At 55.6% G+C, this 17,056-nt stretch overlaps 2 protein-coding genes across 3 annotated transcripts; both read left to right on the top strand.

Annotated features, from left to right (window-relative positions):
• Positions 1-1,832: 1,832 nt before the first annotated feature.
• On the top strand, positions 1,833-9,695 carry BABAM1 (BRISC and BRCA1 A complex member 1). Of its 2 annotated transcripts, none has more exons than XM_047096607.1 (10): positions 1,833-1,910; positions 2,192-2,235; positions 3,501-3,851; positions 4,577-4,635; positions 5,315-5,435; positions 5,519-5,597; positions 6,808-6,832; positions 8,065-8,194; positions 8,383-8,469; positions 9,209-9,695. In XM_047096607.1, exons 3-10 carry the CDS (start codon positions 3,552-3,554, stop codon positions 9,410-9,412), a joined length of 1,005 nt encoding a protein of 334 aa, XP_046952563.1. In that variant the 5' UTR covers positions 1,833-1,910; positions 2,192-2,235; positions 3,501-3,551; the 3' UTR covers positions 9,413-9,695. The 2 variants fall into 2 exon arrangements, with proteins under 2 accessions (XP_046952563.1, XP_046952564.1); XM_047096608.1 differs by having other exon boundaries at positions 1,839-1,910; positions 3,539-3,851.
• Positions 9,696-11,016: 1,321 nt separating this feature from the next.
• Positions 11,017-16,051, top strand: ANKLE1 (ankyrin repeat and LEM domain containing 1). The gene is made up of 9 exons (XM_047096176.1): positions 11,017-11,139; positions 11,212-11,364; positions 11,818-11,923; positions 12,023-12,167; positions 12,395-13,168; positions 13,330-13,507; positions 14,238-14,397; positions 14,503-14,632; positions 14,890-16,051. The coding sequence occupies exons 1-9, from the start codon at positions 11,078-11,080 to the stop codon at positions 15,075-15,077; spliced, it is 1,896 nt and encodes a 631-aa protein (XP_046952132.1). The 5' UTR covers positions 11,017-11,077; the 3' UTR covers positions 15,078-16,051.
• The last annotated feature ends 1,005 nt before the right edge of the window (positions 16,052-17,056 follow it).

Genomic DNA, 17,056 nt, shown 5'->3' on the forward strand with positions numbered 1-17,056 from the left:
ACCTCATTGTTCACCTCCTCTGCTCACACACCATCCATGACTCCCCATTGCCCTTGGGAAATATTTCAGGCTCTTCTACCTGGCTTTCGAGGCCCTTAACAATTACGCCTGCTGCCTGCACCCTTGTATACTCCATGCTTTAGCCACGACGACCCCCCTCTCCTCTGTAAACAGTCGAAGGTTCACAATCCTTATACCCCAGGACCTTTGGTTATGCTGTAATCTCTGCCTGAAACACCCTTCCTTGGGGGCACCCAGGCACATTGAAATCTGTGCTCTTAGCCTCTGCTCCAGCCATATTAACCTGTTTAAAGGCTCTGCCACTCCAAAGTTCTTGCAAGCCTCCGGATCTTTGCGAAGGTGGTTCCTTCTTTCCGGAATGCCTTTCATTCTCTTGTTTTTCTGGCAAGTTCTCCATTCTTGAAGACTCAGCTTACATAGCTCCTCCTGGATGTCAATCACTGGAGCCTGGCTTATGAGGGCAGGTTTAACTGACCCTTTTACACACACACACACACACACACACACACACACACACACACACAGAAACTGATGCTCGTGGTTTGTTTGTTTTTTTTTAAGTTTATTTATTTTCAGAAAGAGAGTGCAAGCGGGGGAGGAGCAGAGAGAGAGGGAGAGAGAGAGAGAATCCCAAGCAGGCTCTGCACTGTCAGTGAGGAGTTCCACGCCGGGCTCAAAGAACTCACAAACCATGAGATCATGATCTGAGCTGAAATCAAGAGTCTGACGCTTAGGAAAAAAAAAAAAAAAAAAAAAAAAGTCTGACACCTAACCAACTGACCCACCCAGGTGCTCCTCAAAGCGTGTTTTTCCTTTTAATTTTTTAACGTTTATTTATTTTTGACAGAGAGAGTGAAACAGAGCACAAGTGGGTGAGGGGCCGAGAGAGAGAGAGACAGACAGAATATGAAGCAGGCTCCAAGCTCTGAGCTGTCAGCACAGAGCCCAACGCGGGGCTGGAACCCACAAACTGAGATATGACCTGAGCCGAAGTTGGACGCTTAACCGACTAAGCCACCCAGGCGCCCCCCTTCAAAGTGGGTTTTAAATTGTTTGGGACTGGGGTGCCTGGGTGGCTCAGCTGGTTAAGCATCCAACTTGATTTCGGCTCAGGTCATGATCTTACGGTTCATGAGATGGAGCCCCATTCCAGCTCTGCTCTGACACTGCAGAGACTCTTTGGGATTCCCTCTCTCTCTCTCTCTCTCTCAAAATAAATGAATAAACATCTTAAAAAGTACAAAGAAAAGCAAATGACAATCTTTTTTTAAAAAAAAATGGTTATGGGGGTAAGAGGAGGAGTGCGCATGAAGAAGAAAGGGTGGTTTGAAATAGTTTGGGCTCAAAGGTCTGTAGAATAAGGAACAGAATTAAGTAACTGGGAAGGGCCTGGCGCCTGGGCCACGCCCACCTCGGTCTGCAAAAACCCGCCCCTCATTGAGGGCTAGGTCAGCTCCACAAATCACCAATCAGCCCCACCTCGTCTTCTAAATCCCGCCCAAGTCACCTGTGTTCAGTTTATCACATTGCAAGTGGCCTTCTCCCTCCCTGTGAGCCGATTCTATTGAAAGCCCCACTTCACTAGGCCTTGTTCCAACCTATCAGGTAGAAGCGCTGACCAGTGTACCTGATTCGGCCAGAAACATAAAAGCTCTGGCTATTCTTCCTTTAACCAATCACATTCCAAGCCCCACCCCCTAGCACAGCCCCAGCCTATCAGCTTTCAAGGCTCACCAGCCTTTCCCCAGTTCGGCCGTCCGCTCGCCTGACGGCTTGCTGGACTACATTTCCCAGGAGGCGTCGCGCCCGCGCAGCACTACTTCCGGGCTGCGAAAGATGGCGGCTTCCTAGCCAGCGCTCGACTGAGTTGGAGGGAGGCTCCGGCTACGGTGAGAAGCGGTTGGGTGCTTGCGGTCCAGTCCCTAGAGGTCCAGCCCCTAGCCTTTCCTGAGGCTTCCGCCTTCAGCTCTGGTTTCTCCTGCAGTTTTCTGGTTTCTCGTCCATCTGTCTTGCTGAAGCTAAAGCATTGTTTTCCTTAGAGATTGTGGGGGTTGCAAGGCGCACAGAGACCACAGGGACATCAGCCCACACCCACGCCCAGACAGGGAAACTGTTGGTGTCCATCCTCAGGGACCTTTAACAACTAGATTCTTGCCCTTCCTTTGTGCAGACACCCTCTAGACAGCCCACTGTCCCCTGGAGACGAACCCAGAGGTAATTATTACTATTTAATTATTTTTCTTTGTCCTTTTTTTGTTTTTTTTTTTTAAGGGGGCACCTGGGTGGCTCAGTCGGTTAAGCCTCCCACTCTTGATTTCGGCTTAGGTCATGATCTCTTGGTTCATGAGATCAGGCCCTACGACCGGCTCCGTGCTGAATGTGGCGTCCACTTGTGATTCTCTGTCTCCCCGTCTCTTTCCCTCTCTCTCTCTGCTCCTCCCCCTCCTCTCTCTCAAAATAGATAAATAAACCTTTTTTTAAAAAAGAAATTAATTTTAAGTAATCGCTCCACCCAGCGTGGGTCCCCAACCCACAACCCCAAGATCAAGAGTGCACGCACGCTCTACCCACTGAGCCAGCCAGGCCCACCCCAGCTAATTATTCTCTTCACCTTAAAATGAAAACTGTCAGTTATTTTACCAGCAAAAAGAGGTTTGGGAGTAGCAGAGAATTGCAATGCAGAATACAGGAGCTATAGCAAAACCTTAGGCAAGCCCAGAACAAAGGAGAGGAGTGCTCTTTTATAGAGGAAAGGGGAATTGGGGGGGCTGTTAAAACCCCAAAATCCATCAGAGTACACTGGGAATTTGCAGTTTAGTGGCTTTTCACTGGCTAAGTTATGACAGTCTGTCATTGGCTGGGCTGTTGGCCAGGCACTGAGAAAATCTTTCATTTTCTTGCAGGGTTAGTAAAATGCAGTCTTCCTGTTGGGAATGCGAGGTCTCTCTCTTGCGGTTGGGGTCTACCTTTGTAGTAGCGCGTGAGAGCGCCCCCTTTTGGCTTCTGCACTCCATTTTAAATGAAGTTTCCTGTATTCAGTTTCCCACAGGCATAGCTGGACCCGGGTGGGCAGAGATACAGCTGCCGTTCTCTGGGTGAGCAGCACTTCAGGAGGGCTGCTTGGAGGCAAAAGAGACTCCTGGCAGCTCTTGACTTCTGCCCTCCTAGCTCTGCAACTCTAACGAATCCCTCTTCCCTAATGGCACTATTGGAAGTCCCAGAGAGGCCCCTCACTGACCTGTGTTGGGTCATGTCGCATCTCTGAGCCATTCGTGGTGGCCAGCATTGTTCATTGGCCAAGGAGAGGGGCGGGGTTATCTCTGCAGAAAAAATGGGAGATCGTTACCTGAAGTCAGAGTGGATGCCCGGCACCCCATTCCACAGATGAGGAAACTGAGGCCAGAGAGGAGTGAGTTTTAGTCATTAGGCAGTTCGTGCCGCGTCCTGCCCAGTAACCAAATGTTTTTAAAACCCCTAAGGGGAGGAACCTGGCTTCCCCCAACCCTACTCCATCCAGCCACTCAGGGGCCATGGAGGTGGCAGAGCCCAGCAGCCCCACTGAGGAAGAGGAGGAAGAGGAGGAGGAAGAGGAAGAGGAAGAGTCTGTGGAGCCCAGGCCCCGTACACGCTCCAATCCTGAGGGGGCTGAGGACCGGGCACTGGGGGCCCAGGCCAGCGTGGGCAGCCGCAGCGAGGGTGAGGGTGAGGCGGCCAGTGCTGACGATGGGACTCCCAATCCTCCCGGAGCTGGCCCCAAGCCCTGGCAGGTGCCCCCGACAGCCCCCGAAGTCCAGGTGCGGACGCCAAGGGTCAACTGTCCAGAGAAGGTGGTAAGTGTGGGGCTTGGCCTGTGGCTACGAGGTGTTAGGGAACCGTAGGTTTAACGTTCTTGCCTTTTGGGAGTCACTCTGCAAACAGTCACTTCGTAGGCGTTTTCTAGAGCTGCCACAACAAATTACCACAGGCTGGATGACTTAGCACAACAGAAATCTATCCTCTCACTATTCTGGAGGCCAGAAGTCTGATATCAAGGTATGGGTAGGGCCATACTCCCTCTGGAGGCTGTAGGGAAAGATCCTTCCTTGCCTCTTCCGGTCCTTGGGGGCTCCACACATTCTTTGGCTTGTGGCCACATCCCTCCAATCTCTGTCTTTCACACAGCCTTCCTGTCTGTTGGAGTCTTCTTTCTCTTATAAGGACACTTATTGAATCAGGATCTTTATCTTATCGCAAGACCTTTGTCTTCGTTCCATCAGCAAATACCCTAATTTCAAAACAAGTCACATTCTTATAGGGCGTGTCTTTGTGGGGGATGGGACTCAATTCAACCCGCTATACCAGACATTCGCTGGCTCATTGATGCCCTCATAAACCCGGACTCCTAGGCTAGTTTCCCCTGAACTGCTATCTTCCAAAGTAGATTGCTTGGCTGAGAACTGGGGCGGGTCCATCATACCACCTTTTCAGAGAGAGCTGCTTAGAGAGGGCCCGTGCCGTGCGGGCCGGGGTTAATGTCCAGGCACAGTGCCGTCACCTCCCTCCAACCTTCTTGCAGATCATCTGCCTGGACCTGTCAGAAGAAATGTCGCTGTCAAAGCTGGAGTCCTTCAATGGGTGAGAGGAGCATTTGGGGGCTTGAATGCGCAGCCGCGGCTTGGGGCTGAGCCCAGAAAACTCAGGGCTTCCTCTCTGAGACCCACACAGCTTGGCCTGGCTTGGGGCTCGGCGCCATCAGAGTAGCAATGACACCTGATAACAATAGAGCACAGCCCGTCAGGGCTCTGTTTCAAGCATGTGAGAGCTGTCATGTGCCACCCACGTCACAGCAATGACTCAGAAGCTCTGAGAAGTAAAAGTGACTTGCTCAAGACCTCACAGCGAAAAGGCAGAGCCAGGATTCAGACCCAGGCCTAGCTGACCCCGAAGCCCGTGGCTTGAGCAACTGAGTCTCTGTGGGGCTGGGTGGCAGGGCCTGGATGGGGTCTGAGGAGTCCTGGGGGATATTGAGGACAAGCCTGCCTTCCCCTCACTGCTCTCCCTAAACATCTGTGGCCGAGTGAAAGTCTGGGGGAGACCTCATGCAGATCCATTGTGAGACCCAGGCTGGCCAGGGGAAGCCATTTGGAGAGGGCAGAAGCTGGAGAGGGGTGCCTGGGCTCTGCCTCCTCCCCGCGGCAATACCTGGGCCTCCAGTGCCTAATCCTGGAGTTAGCGGAGGGTTCCCTAGGATTGGCAGGTGAGGCGACACCCTCCAGGCCAGGAGGCCTTGCCTTAACTCTCTCTGCCTCCCCAGCTCCAAAACCAACGCCCTCAACGTCTCCCAGAAGATGATTGAGATGTTTGTGCGGACAAAACACAAGATCGACAAGAGTCACGAATTCGCACTGGTGGTGGTGAATGATGACATCGCCTGGGTGAGGCTGGGGCAGGGATCGGGGCGCCTAGGGGCTCCCCGGGGGTGGGGAAGTACCTCGCTGAGGCTTGTGCTTCCCCGCAGCTGTCCGGCCTGACCTCTGATCCCCGCGAACTCTGCAGTTGCCTCTACGACCTAGAGACGGCTTCCTGCTCCACCTTTGGTATCCTTCCAGGCAGGGTGCCCTGTGGCGGGGGCTGGGCTGTTCTGTTGTCTTGGAACCCCCAGAAGTCCGGCTCGGGTCCAGACCCCCCCGGTTGTGTCACTACAAACTTGGGCAAGTAACCTCGCACCTCAGTGTTTTCATCCCTCTGTAAAACGGGAGGCACAAAACCTTCTTCCCCCTAGGGTTGCCGTTAAGGTAACGTGTGTATTTTTGAGAGAGAGAGCACGAGCGAGCAGGGGACTAGCAGAGGGAGAGAGGGAGACCCAGGATCCGAAGCAGCCTCCAGGCTCCGAGCTGTCAGCACAGAGCCCGACGCGGGGCTCGAACTCACGAACCACGCAATCAAGATCTGAGCCGAAGTCGGACGCTCAACCGACGGAGCCACCCAGGCTCCCCTGCTGTTAAAGTCATAATACAGAAAAGAAGAAAAAGGAAAAAAAGGCTGATTTAGACTCTAGATGTCAAAACCACGCTCGTGGTGTGGAGCATTCTGTGCAGGACCAAGTATACAGTTGGTGCTCAATAAATGGCAATACGTGACTGAAAAGTCACAATCACCGTTATAACTCCCCCAACCTGGGCACATTTTATGTTAATTTGAACACAAAAGGCTCACATGCAGCCCAAAACTTAGATAGAAAATAAGTTAGAAAACAATGCTGTGGGGCGCCTGGGCGGCTCAGTCGGTTAAGCGTCCGACTTCGGCTCAGGCCATGATCTCGCGGTTTGTGAGTTTGAGCCCCGTGTCGGGCTCTGTGCTGACAGCTCAGAGTCTGGAGCCTGCTTCGGATTCTGTGTCTTCTTCTCTCTCTGCCCTTCCCCTGCTCACGCTCTCTCTCTCTTTTTCAATAATAAATAAATAAATGTTTAAAAAAAAAAAAAAGAAAACAATGCTGAGTGTCAGGAGATAGGGAATGGGGACACCCCACCCATGGCTCTCATTGTGAGGACAGCTGCCCTGGCTGGGAGGGAAAGAGGAACTTTGAGTCACCCAGGGTTTTCAGGGCATCCAGTGGTGGCTGTCTGCTTTGTGATCTATGCGGAGGGAAAACAGGCTCAGACAGGGCAAGTGACTGGGCCAGGGTCACACAGCATGTCTCCTGCACCGTGGTACCCAGCAGGTGTGAAGGTGCTCAGGCTCTCCTGTCACCAGGGTGATGCTCTGCCCATGCTCTGCCACCAGCCTTCTCCTTAGCACCCCTGCCAGATCTGGAAGGTCTCTTCAGCCTCATGTAAGTACTGCCTTCCCCTCATCTCGCCTTCCATTTTAGTCTGCGACGGCCCTGAGGTCCCCCATACCGTTGTTTTAATCCAGGGGGCAGCAAAGTGTCCGTAAAGGGCCAGACAGGAAACATTTCCGGCTTTGCAGGCCATGTGGTCTCTGTCACAGTGACTCTGATTCTGCTGGAGTAATCTGAAACCGGTCACAAACCATACCTATCCCAGGCGGCTGTGGCCGTGTACCAAAAAAACCTTACTGATGAACACTGGACTTTGAATTTCATGTCATTTCCACGTGTCGCAAAATGTTCTACTTTTGAATTTTCCCCCCAGCCCTTTAAAGACGTAAAAACCAAGTTTAGCTTATGGGTCCTAGTAGTCCAACCCCTGTTTTCCCCAGCCCCCTAAAATGGGTATGGACCTTGTCTTGCCTCTTCCGTCGTGATTAACCTGGTACAACTGTCTCAGCAAATTTTGCCAGTGAAGCTGTCCTGTAAATACTCAGTGGAAGTCATGCTGGATCAAAGGGGTGTGTATTTTTAACCTGCTAGGCTCTGCCAGAGAACCTTCCCAGGAAACCAGCCCTGTGGACCTCCCCCGGCACCGGGGTTGTTCGCGCTGCTGAAGGTTCTGTCTGATGGTGGCAAGAGGCCACCTGTTGCTTTCGCTGTGCTTTTCCCTGAGCCTTTTTTTTCATTCATTTGTAAGCCAGTCAGTGTTCCTGCAGTGATTTGTCTGTTGGTCCCCTTTGCCTATCTTCCTAGGGAGGTGTCAGCTTTTTTCTTATTAATGATCAGATTTTCTTTTCACATATTAAAGACATCAGCCCTCTGTCTGCCTAATGCCCTCTGCCTAACGTGAGATCCAGCTGTGGCCGATGGGGGACCTTGGTGCTAACCTAGCAGATAAGATTGGGTCCCTGCCTTAGAGTCTTCTGGCTTGGTGGGACAGGTGCACCTGAGGTCAGCAATGCGGGGGGGGATGTTCAGGATCGTGAGGGTGGTCAGAGCAGGCTCCAGCTTTGGGGTCAGCGAAGTCTCCCTGATAGAGCAGGAGAGGTCAGGCAGAAGGGTGAGGCTGGGGAGGCAGAAGGAACAACACGTGGGAAGGCTCAGAGGCAGCAGTGAACTTGGGAAGGGTCATGTGGGGCTTTGCATGCCCATTGAAGGCCTGGGCTCTCTGAGGGTGACGAGAAGGGTGGATCCCCAGTGCTCTGACCTGTCCCCCACCCTCCATTACGCAGCCAGCAGAAGACTGAGCTGCCAGTCACGGAGAATGTGCAGACAATTCCGCCCCCATACGTGGTCCGCACCATCCTGGTCTATAGCCGTCCGCCCTGCCAGCCCCAGTTCTCCCTGACGGAGCCCATGAAGGTGAGTGAGGCCCGGGGGAGGGAGGGATATATGCAGCCACCAGAGTGGTGGCTAGCCACGAGGAGGGACTTCCTGATCACGAGAGCTGGGTGCCTATAGGCAGGTTCTCAGAGTCCAGGACAGAGGCTGGGGAACTGTCATAGGGGCATGGGGTGACTCGAGGCCTGAAGGCTGCTGTTCTGCTGCAGAAAATGTTCCAGTGCCCGTATTTCTTCTTCGATGTTGTTTACATCCACAATGGCGCCGACGAGAAAGAGGAGGAAATGAGCTGGAAGGTGAGAGGCCGTCGTGCGTGTGGGTGGCAGGTCGGTGTAGATGGGGTGTCTCAGAACCCCCCTGCCCTGGGCCTAGGGAATCCCACCTCCATTTTGCAGCCCTGGAGCCCTGGCCCTGCTGCGTGTGGTCATTTAGTCATTCCACAACCATTTCTGCCTGGCTGCCGTGAGCTAGCGGGGGCCGTTGCGACGGTGGCCCCTTGAGCACGTAGGGTCCTGCCCACCTCATCCTTAGCTTCTCCTGCTTCTCTCTTTCTGCCTTTGCTCTCACAGGGCCCTGTGCTTGGAGCACCCTTCCCTCCCTGCCTTCCCAGGCCCTGCTGGTCCTTTATATCCCAGCCCTGACCTAGCTGTAGGACCTTGAATAGGCTATTTCCCTCTGAGCCTCAGTTTACCCAACTGTGAACAGGCGGAGTTGAGACTGGCTCCTACTGCTGCCTCGGCACCCAGACCAAAAGTCTCTGTTCGTCAGGGATGATTAGCGTGGGGGCTGGCGGTAGTCTGCATCCAACTGTGCTTCTCCAGACTGGGGGCTCCAGGCCTGAGACCTCCTGGAGTCCCTAACACTGGGTGGGTGGCAGGGAACATTTGCTGACTGTGGGAATGCTTTCTTTCTGGCAAACGCCTCTTCATCCTTCGGAACCTATCTCTGATGCCCCCTCCTCAGGGAAGCCCTCCAGGGGCAGAGAGGGTCCGTCAGGGGAACCTCTGCCTGAACAGCCCCTCTCTGGCCCCACAGGACATGTTTGCCTTCATGGGCAGCCTGGACACCAAGGGGACCAGCTACAAGTATGAGGTGGCGCTGGCTGGGCCAGCCCTTGAGCTGCACAACTGTATGGCTAAGCTGCTGGCTCACCCACTGCAGCGGCCCTGCCAGAGTCACGCCTCCTACAGCCTGCTGGAGGAGGACGATGAAGCCACTGAGGTTGAAGCCACTGTCTGAACCATCCCCGTGCCTCTCAGCCTTCCTGTGCAGCGAAACCCTTGGCTTGGAGAATGGTTCTCAAACCAGGCTCTGTGGCACCCTGGTGGGGAGGGTTCCAGGAGGCTCCCGGGGCACCTGGGGGCCCTGGCAAGAAACTCAAGATTCCAGGAAGCATCCCAGGGACCCTGGGCACCCATTCCCGGTGTTTTCCAGCCCACATCCCGTCGCCAGTTTGTGAACTGTAATTTTTGTTCTTCTTTGTGTGTTTTGATCATCAAAGTAAAAATCTGAGAATCCCTAACCCAGCTCCACAACAGTTACCTTGTGTTCTGGGATCTTTTTGGTTGCAAGTGACAGAAAACCTACCCACTGAACAGAAGGGAGTGGCCAGGTTCTTGTAGACGAAAAGCGAAGTGCAGCTTCAGGCCAGGCTGCATTCACTTGTTGAGACAATAATGCCACTGGGGTGGGCCGAACTGTCTTGCGTGATTGGAGTTCAGTGTGCCCTGCTCTTCTCCCAAACCATGGAAAGGGATGTGATGGCTGTGACTGTTTCCCAAACTACAGCCCAGGTGAAGCAAGGGCTCCCAACACCTCCATGTGACTGGTCTTGCCTGGGTTAGGTAACCTTACAGTTGGGCCAGTCGTGGGCCAGAGTTGTGAGATGCTCCGGTTGGCCATGCCTCTGTTCTGCCACGGGATTACTGCTCTTTCAAGAAATAATACGGGTTTTTTCCAGAGAAAGGGAGACCAGAGACACACAACAGGTCTACGATTCAATTATCTTCCTGGATAATAAGCGACTGTGAATGAGAGACGGAGCATGAGTGGGGGAGGGGCAGAAAGCGAGGGAGACACAATCCAAAGCAGGGCTCCAGGCTCTGAGCAGTCAGTGCAGAGCCCAAGGGGCTGGAACTCATTGACCAGGAGATCATGACGGGAGCTGAAAGTCCCACGATTAACGGAGTGAGCCACCCAGGTGCCCCTAGCAGCTAGATTCTTATATTAAAAAAAAGAAAAAAAACAAAAAACCCAGCTTTTCCTCCGTATGAGCATTTATTGGGCACCTATGTACCAGATCCCTGTGGTGAAACCCGTTCAATTTCACACCAGCCTGGAAGGGATTATTCTCCCATTTTGCAGATGGGAAAATGAAGGCCCTCAGCGGCCGGCACTCCAAAGTAACGGACTCCTGTTTCCCCAGGAGTGAAAACGGGCGACACGGACATGGAGGTGGGAGCTGTTAATTGAAACCTTACGTGGTATCTGGGTCGTGTCCGTCGGTGGAGCCCGCCTGGGCAAAACGTTCCAGGAGACACAGTGGCATGTGGGCACCTCTGGGCCCGGGACGCAGCTCCACCTCCTCCGTCAGGGTGCGTTCGCATTTCCCCGCTTTTGAGAGGAGATAATGACACCCTCGGTGGCCTCCACCCGCCCGGGTCCTTATCGGCGGCCCCAGACCCTGCTTGAGCGCCACTCGGTGTCGCGGGCCCCCGCAGGCACTAGAAGTCCCGAACCCTGATGTGGACGCGGGTGCGCCGTAGCTCCGCTCCGCTGGGGACACTACGCTCCGGAGGCATCCGGAGACCGGAGGCGAGGGGTGGAGCGGCGCGTGCGCACAAGGGAGCCGCGGGAAGTTCGAAATTGACGGGCAGGGCGGCAGGGCCCCGGGGCATCCCGGGCATGGCCGCGGCGGCCGGCCTGGCGCGACGGCTGCGGGCAGCGCTGCGGGAGGAGGAGCCGCGGTGAGGGCGAGGGCTGGGCGGGCCGGGGGGTGGGGCGAGGGTCGTGGTCCACTCTGACCTCCCAGTCCGTAGGGCCGTGGAAGAACTGCTGCGCCGCGGCGCGGACCCCAACCTGGTGCTCGCGGATGGCGTGGCAGCCATGCACCTGGCGGCTAGAGCCCGGCACTCGCGCGGTCTGCGCTGCCTGGAGGCCCTACTGCACCGGGGCGGGGATGCTAACGCTCGGTGAGGCGGGGCCCGTACCCGGGGCGGAGTGATCCGCGCAGGGGAGGGATTTCCCGAATCCAAGGGCGAGAACTGGGAGTCCTGGAGAGGGCATCTCACAGCCCGGGGGCGGAGACTCGGAGCCCAAGGGTGGGGCTTGGGGACTTGGGGGCGGGTTCCTAAAGATCCAAGGGCGGAGGCTACGGTGCCAGATTGAGGGTGGGATGGGAGGTTGCGCTCGGGCCAAGTAGGGATCAAAGATTCGGATCTGGCGGTAGGAGCTCTATCTAGGGTCAGAGAGCAGAGGTTTGAGTCTGGCCGAGGGTGCAGTGTCTAGGATCCAAGAGTGGTGTCTCAGGCTGGGGGGTGGGGTGGGGGGCGGTGGAGATAGGGGGCCGAGAGCCCGGTCTCCGGGGTCCGGAGGCGGAGATCTCATTCCCTCTTCCGCTGACCTCTCCTCCGCTCCTGCCCCAGATCGGTCGAGGCGCTCACGCCGCTGCACGTGGCTGCCGCCTGGGGCTGTCGCCGCGGCCTGGAGCTGCTGCTGGGCCATGGAGCGGACCCGACGCTGCGCGACCAGGTGGGAGCCCAGCGCCCTCAGTGGCGGGGCGGACCCGGAGGGAGCGAGGAAGGGAGGGAAAAGGGCCTCGGGTGCCCCCTGCTGACCAAGCCGCCGCAGGACGGACTCGGGCCGCTGGACCTGGCGGAGCAGCAGGGGCACCAGGATTGCGCACACGTCCTTCGGGCACTCCAGACTCGGACGCAGACATCGACCCGGACCCGGGCAGAGAGCCAGGAGCCTGAGCCTGAGCCCGAGCCTGGCGGTGGGTGGCGCCTGCGCGTCCTCGGGGCTTAATCTCTGATCTAGTTTTGCGTGTCTCTCTGATGACCGCTCTCTGGTTCTGGCTCACACGCGGTGCGGCCGGTAAACCGTCTGCCTCCGATTCTTTCCCTCCTCCCTGCGACTCTTTCTGTCTGATCCAACCCCCATCTCTGGCTCTGGCTCGCTTCACCCTTCCTCTCTGACCCTCCCTCTCATCCCCTACTTCAGGCCCAAACCCCTGGGGAAAGGGGCTGGACGCCAGCCCCTCTGGACTTCCCAATGTGACGCTGGGCTTCATAGCACTGGGCAGGAGTGATGGCAGGGACATAGGCCTGGAAGCTGGCCCCAGACTCCCCCGCCACCTGGCCCGCCCTGAGATTGCTGACAAGGATAGCAGCTTGGAGTACCACCCAGGACAGTGGGACTGCAGCTCTGATGCCTCCTTTGTCACCGCGATTGAAGCTTCTGGAACTGAAGACCCAGCCCCGCACACCTCCTCCTGGGCTAGGTCATCTCCCCAGACCAAGCAGAGACTCATGCCTACTATTCGACCTTCCCAGAGGACGCCAAGGTCCCCAGGTACCCCACAGCTGGTACATCGAGCTGCTGCGGCAGACAGGGAGGCAGAACTAAATACCTGTCTGCAGGCCCTGACTCTGACTTCGCCAGATGCCTCCCCCTCCCCCGTAGCCCTCCCCGACCGGAGCCCTGCGCAGAGCCCCCCTCGGGAGCCACTGCCTGGACTCCCCCATGTTCACTTCCTGAAAGACGAAGAGTTGTCCCCCGACAGTGATGTGGCTGCCCTCTGGCTGACAGAGGATGAGGCGAGCTCCACAGGGGGCAGGGACCCTGTCCCCTCTCGCTGGTGCCCTCCAGTCCCTGCCATGACAGACCTGGAGATACTTCGAGGGCTCCGAGCACTTGGCAAGAACCCTGGCCCCATCACACCCTTCACTCGGACGTACCGCCTCCGACGGCTGGAAGAAGCCCGTGCTGCTCCTGGTTAGTCTGTTCTGGGCATCCAGAGTCCAAGGAACTTCCAGGGATCCCTGGAGACCCCTGGCTCTCGGTCCTCCCTCCTTTATACTTTATGTCTGGGAACAACCCCTTCATTTGTCTGCCTTGACTCAGTTTCCCCCACACACACACCCTGCCCGCCCCAGGCTCAGACTTTTCAGGGCACAGCCCAGAGCTGGCCGAAGCCCTGCGGACAGGCTGTATCCCAGATGCCCAGGCAGATGAGGATGTGCTTGCCCAGCAGTTTGAGCGGCCTGACCCCAAGAGAAGGTGGAGGGAGGGGGTCGTGAAGTCCAGCTTCACGTATCTGCTGCTGGACCCCAGGTACTTGGGGCAGGGATAGAAAATTCTGGGATTGGTCTGCTTTGTATCCTTTTCTTTTTAAGTGTATTTATTCTGAGAGAGAGAGAAAGAGCAAGTGCAAATAGAGTAGGGGCAGAGAGAGAGGGAGAGAGAGGATACCAAGCAGGCTCCACACTGTCAGCACAGAGTCTGACGTGGGACTGGAACCCACGAACCGTGAGATCATGACCTGAGCCAAAATCAAGAGCCAGACACTCAACCAACTAAGCCACCCAGGCGCCCCTTTGCTTTGTATCTTTAATATTTATTTGTTTATTTTGAGAGAGAGAGAAAGAGAGAGTGCATGCGCACGTGCAAGTGGGGGAGGGGCAGAGCGAGAGGGAGAGAGAAAATTCCAAACTGGCTCTGCGCTGTCAGTGCAGAGTCTGATGTAGGGCTCCATCTCACAAACTGTGAGATCACGACCTGAGCCGAAATCAAAGAACTGGGTGCTTCACCCACTGAGCCACCCAGGCGCCCCTGCTTTGTATCTTTAAAAGGGGCACCAGCCCTGTCTGGTCATCAGCTCCTTTATCTATAAAAGGTTGGTTAGACCCCATTCAAGCTACTGAGTGTCCTTGGAGAGCATCCACCGCTCTCTGCCCTGGAAGGGGCTCACTGGACTCGGATTCGAGTTGCTTTGCGAACTTAGAAACTGTTTCCGGGGCAGCTGTCATCACTTCTTCCTCTCTGAGTGACCCCTTTCATCCAGGGAGACTCAGGACCTGCCAGCCCGAGCCTTCTCACTGACCCCAGCTGAACGCCTTCGGACTTTTGTCCATGCCATCTTCTATGTGGGGAAAGGGACACGGGCCCGGCCAGATGTCCACCTCTGGGAGGCCCTCAGCCACCGTCGACAGCCAAGAAAGCAGGTGTGAGGATATAGATCAGGGTCATGGCAGGGGCAGCTGGGTCTTGGGGAGGTTAAGGAAGGAGGGGATTGGAGGACAGTCCCTGACCCCACCCTGGCCCACTAGGCCTGCCCCAAAGTGCGCCAGATCTTGGACATCTGGGCCAGTGGTCGTGGTGTTGTCTCCCTGCATTGCTTCCAACATGTGGTTGCTGTGGAGGCTTATACTCGAGAGGCGTGTCTTGTGGATGCTCTAGGTAGGTGCCTGACTTGTGAGGTGGGGGGAGTCACATGAGGGGCACTTGATCTACTGATTCCCTCACCCCTTTCCTCTCAGAGCTGTTCATTCATTCAGCCAAAGAGCAATTATTGAGCACCAACTGTGTACCTTCATGTGCACATATTTTGCTCTTTTGGTTTGTCCCTGCTTAAGGGTAATATGCAGTGGGTTCACTGTCACTTCTGCCAGGGGGTTCCAAGGATGCCCCTGTGACCTCACCCCTAATCTCTCCAGGCATCCAGACACTGACCAACCAGAGACAAGGACACTGCTATGGAGTGGTGGCGAGCTGGCCACCCACCCGGCGACGCCGCTTGGGGGTGCATCTGCTGCACCGCGCCCTCCTTGTCTTCTTGGCCGAGGGTGAGCGAGAGCTGCGGCCCCAGGACATCCAGGCCCGCGGCGGAGTACTGGGGACTTGACCCTCCAGCCTAGGTAGAGATCGGGGTGTTTGAATGTTTCAGCTGCCCCATGCCGACATCAGCCCCCCATCTCCAGCACGCAGCCCGGAGGGTGGGGGGGCAGGCAGCATGGCATATCCCCCCCTCAAGCTGAGGGAGGACTTTGTTACAGATGGACCTGCTGGAGAGGTAATGAGCTTCCTGTCATGGGAGGAGGACAAATAGGGAAGCAGAAGTTCTTTGGAATGTTCTAGTGCTTCCGAACATGCTTTGGCAGTTTGGTCCCGTCTGTACAGTCCGATTTTATCTCCCAGACGCAGGGGACTCACGTGTGGGATGGACTGGGGAATTTGTCGCTCTGAGGCTCAGTTTCCTTACTTTGTACAGTGGGGACAGTGAGGAGTGCCACCTCAGAGGGTCATTGTGGAGATGGGAGTAAACGAAGCCATGCAGTGCAATGTGTGGTTCAGAGCCCGGCACTGAGCCAGAGGCAGCCCGTCTGCCCTGGTGGAAAGTCTCTTGGGGAAGGGAGGTGCCATGATGCTCTCCAGGGGCCGGCTGTGTGTGGTGATATGTGGGCAGAGCTGGGGAGGTCGACAGGGTGTGTGGGTGAGCGACCAGCCCTCCCCAGGATAGCTGTGCAACTCGGGCCTCCGGACATTGTTTCTCTGCCACTGTTTCTTCCACCGTAAAACGGAATAACTAACCGCCACTTCCTGGCGATGCTGTACCACATCAGACTTCACATATGCTTAGAGCTTTAGTAAATGCCAAGCTGTCATCCTGGTGAGGTGTTGGCGGGATCATTTTAGTTTCCAGAAGTAGCTTCTTCAAGCTTTCGGTGTATTTAGATTTGGGAGGATCCGCCGCCTCATTGGGTTGATTCCCCTGCCCATCATCGTGGCTCAGCGAACCAGGTCCTGAAGGGGGCGGGAGGTAACCTGCGCTGAGGTTCCCACCCGCCTCGATTCCTGAGGGCTGAGCCCCTGGCTACTCGTGGGGTGTGGCTGGTGTGGTAATTAGGGGCCGGGCCTCTGGAGTGGGTCGGGCTCTACCATTTTGTGTGTGAGTGGGGGGACTCAACCATTTTAACCGAACCAAAGAAACTTCTCTAAGCTTCTCGTTCCTCACGTGTAAGACCCGGAGGGCTCCCAGACCCAAGTCTCTTGGTAAAGTGATAGCAATGAAAAGTGTGCCATATGCCCAGGAATTCACCAAGAAGTCACTGGGAAAGAATCCAGAGACCCCACCCCCACCCCCCAAAAAGACCCCAAAGAGATGGGCTTTGTCTAACAGGGTTTCCCAAGGTGGACCCTAGTGTCATTTGAGGCCAAATTATTCTTTGCAGTAGGGGCCGTCCTGTGCATTGTAGGATGTCAGGACAGCATCCCTGGGCTTCACCCACTTCCTCCCATCCCCAGTTGTGGCAATAAAACATGTCTCCAGAATTTGCTAGGGGGGGGAACACTGTCTCAACCAGAACCCCACGCTAAACTAAAGGTGGGCTCACAAACCAGTGGGGAAAGGACCAAAGATGCAGTAACTAAAGGGACAATGCTCTCCCCTCACCGTCCACACAAGCCTCGAGACACATTAGAAAATACAGAGGAGGGGCGCCTGGGTGGCTCAGTCCCTTGAGCAATCACTTTGGCTCAGGTCATGATCTCAGGGTTTGTGGGTTTGAGCCCCACGTGGGGCTCTCAGCTGTCAGCGCAGAGCCCACTTCGGATCCTCTCTCTCCCTCTCCCTCTTCCTCCCCCTCCGCTCCTCCTTCCTTCAAGTGTGCGCAGATGTGCCTTGGCTCTTTCTTAAAAATAGACATTAAAAAAAAAGAAGAATATAGAGGAGTGGGCGCTTGGATGTTTCAGTTAAGCATCTGACTCCGGATTTCAGCTCAGATCACGCAGAGCCTGCTTGGGATTCTCTCGCTCTCTCCTTTCTCTGCCCCCCCCCCCCCACCGCTCCTGCTCTCTCTCTCTCAAAATAAGTAAATAAACTAA

Source organism: Lynx rufus, unplaced genomic scaffold (assembly GCF_022079265.1).
Source record: "Lynx rufus isolate CCGP_SWC_20201006 ecotype Redwood Valley unplaced genomic scaffold, mLynRuf1.p SCAF_4, whole genome shotgun sequence".
Taxonomy (NCBI): Eukaryota; Metazoa; Chordata; class Mammalia; order Carnivora; family Felidae; genus Lynx; species Lynx rufus.

Coding starts and splice junctions, on each gene's coding strand:
- ANKLE1 (XM_047096176.1), top strand. CDS start 11,078: ATGGCCGCGGCGGCCGGCCTGGCGCGACGGCTGCGGGCAGCGCTGCGG. Junction 11,365..11,817: donor GGCGGGGATGCTAACGCTCG/GTGAGGCGGGGC, acceptor CTCCTGCCCCAG/ATCGGTCGAGGCGCTCACGC. Junction 13,169..13,329: donor AGAAGCCCGTGCTGCTCCTG/GTTAGTCTGTTC, acceptor TGCCCGCCCCAG/GCTCAGACTTTTCAGGGCAC.
- BABAM1 (XM_047096607.1), top strand. CDS start 3,552: ATGGAGGTGGCAGAGCCCAGCAGCCCCACTGAGGAAGAGGAGGAAGAG. Junction 5,436..5,518: donor TGAATGATGACATCGCCTGG/GTGAGGCTGGGG, acceptor GCTTCCCCGCAG/CTGTCCGGCCTGACCTCTGA. Junction 6,833..8,064: donor GAAGGTCTCTTCAGCCTCAT/GTAAGTACTGCC, acceptor TCCATTACGCAG/CCAGCAGAAGACTGAGCTGC.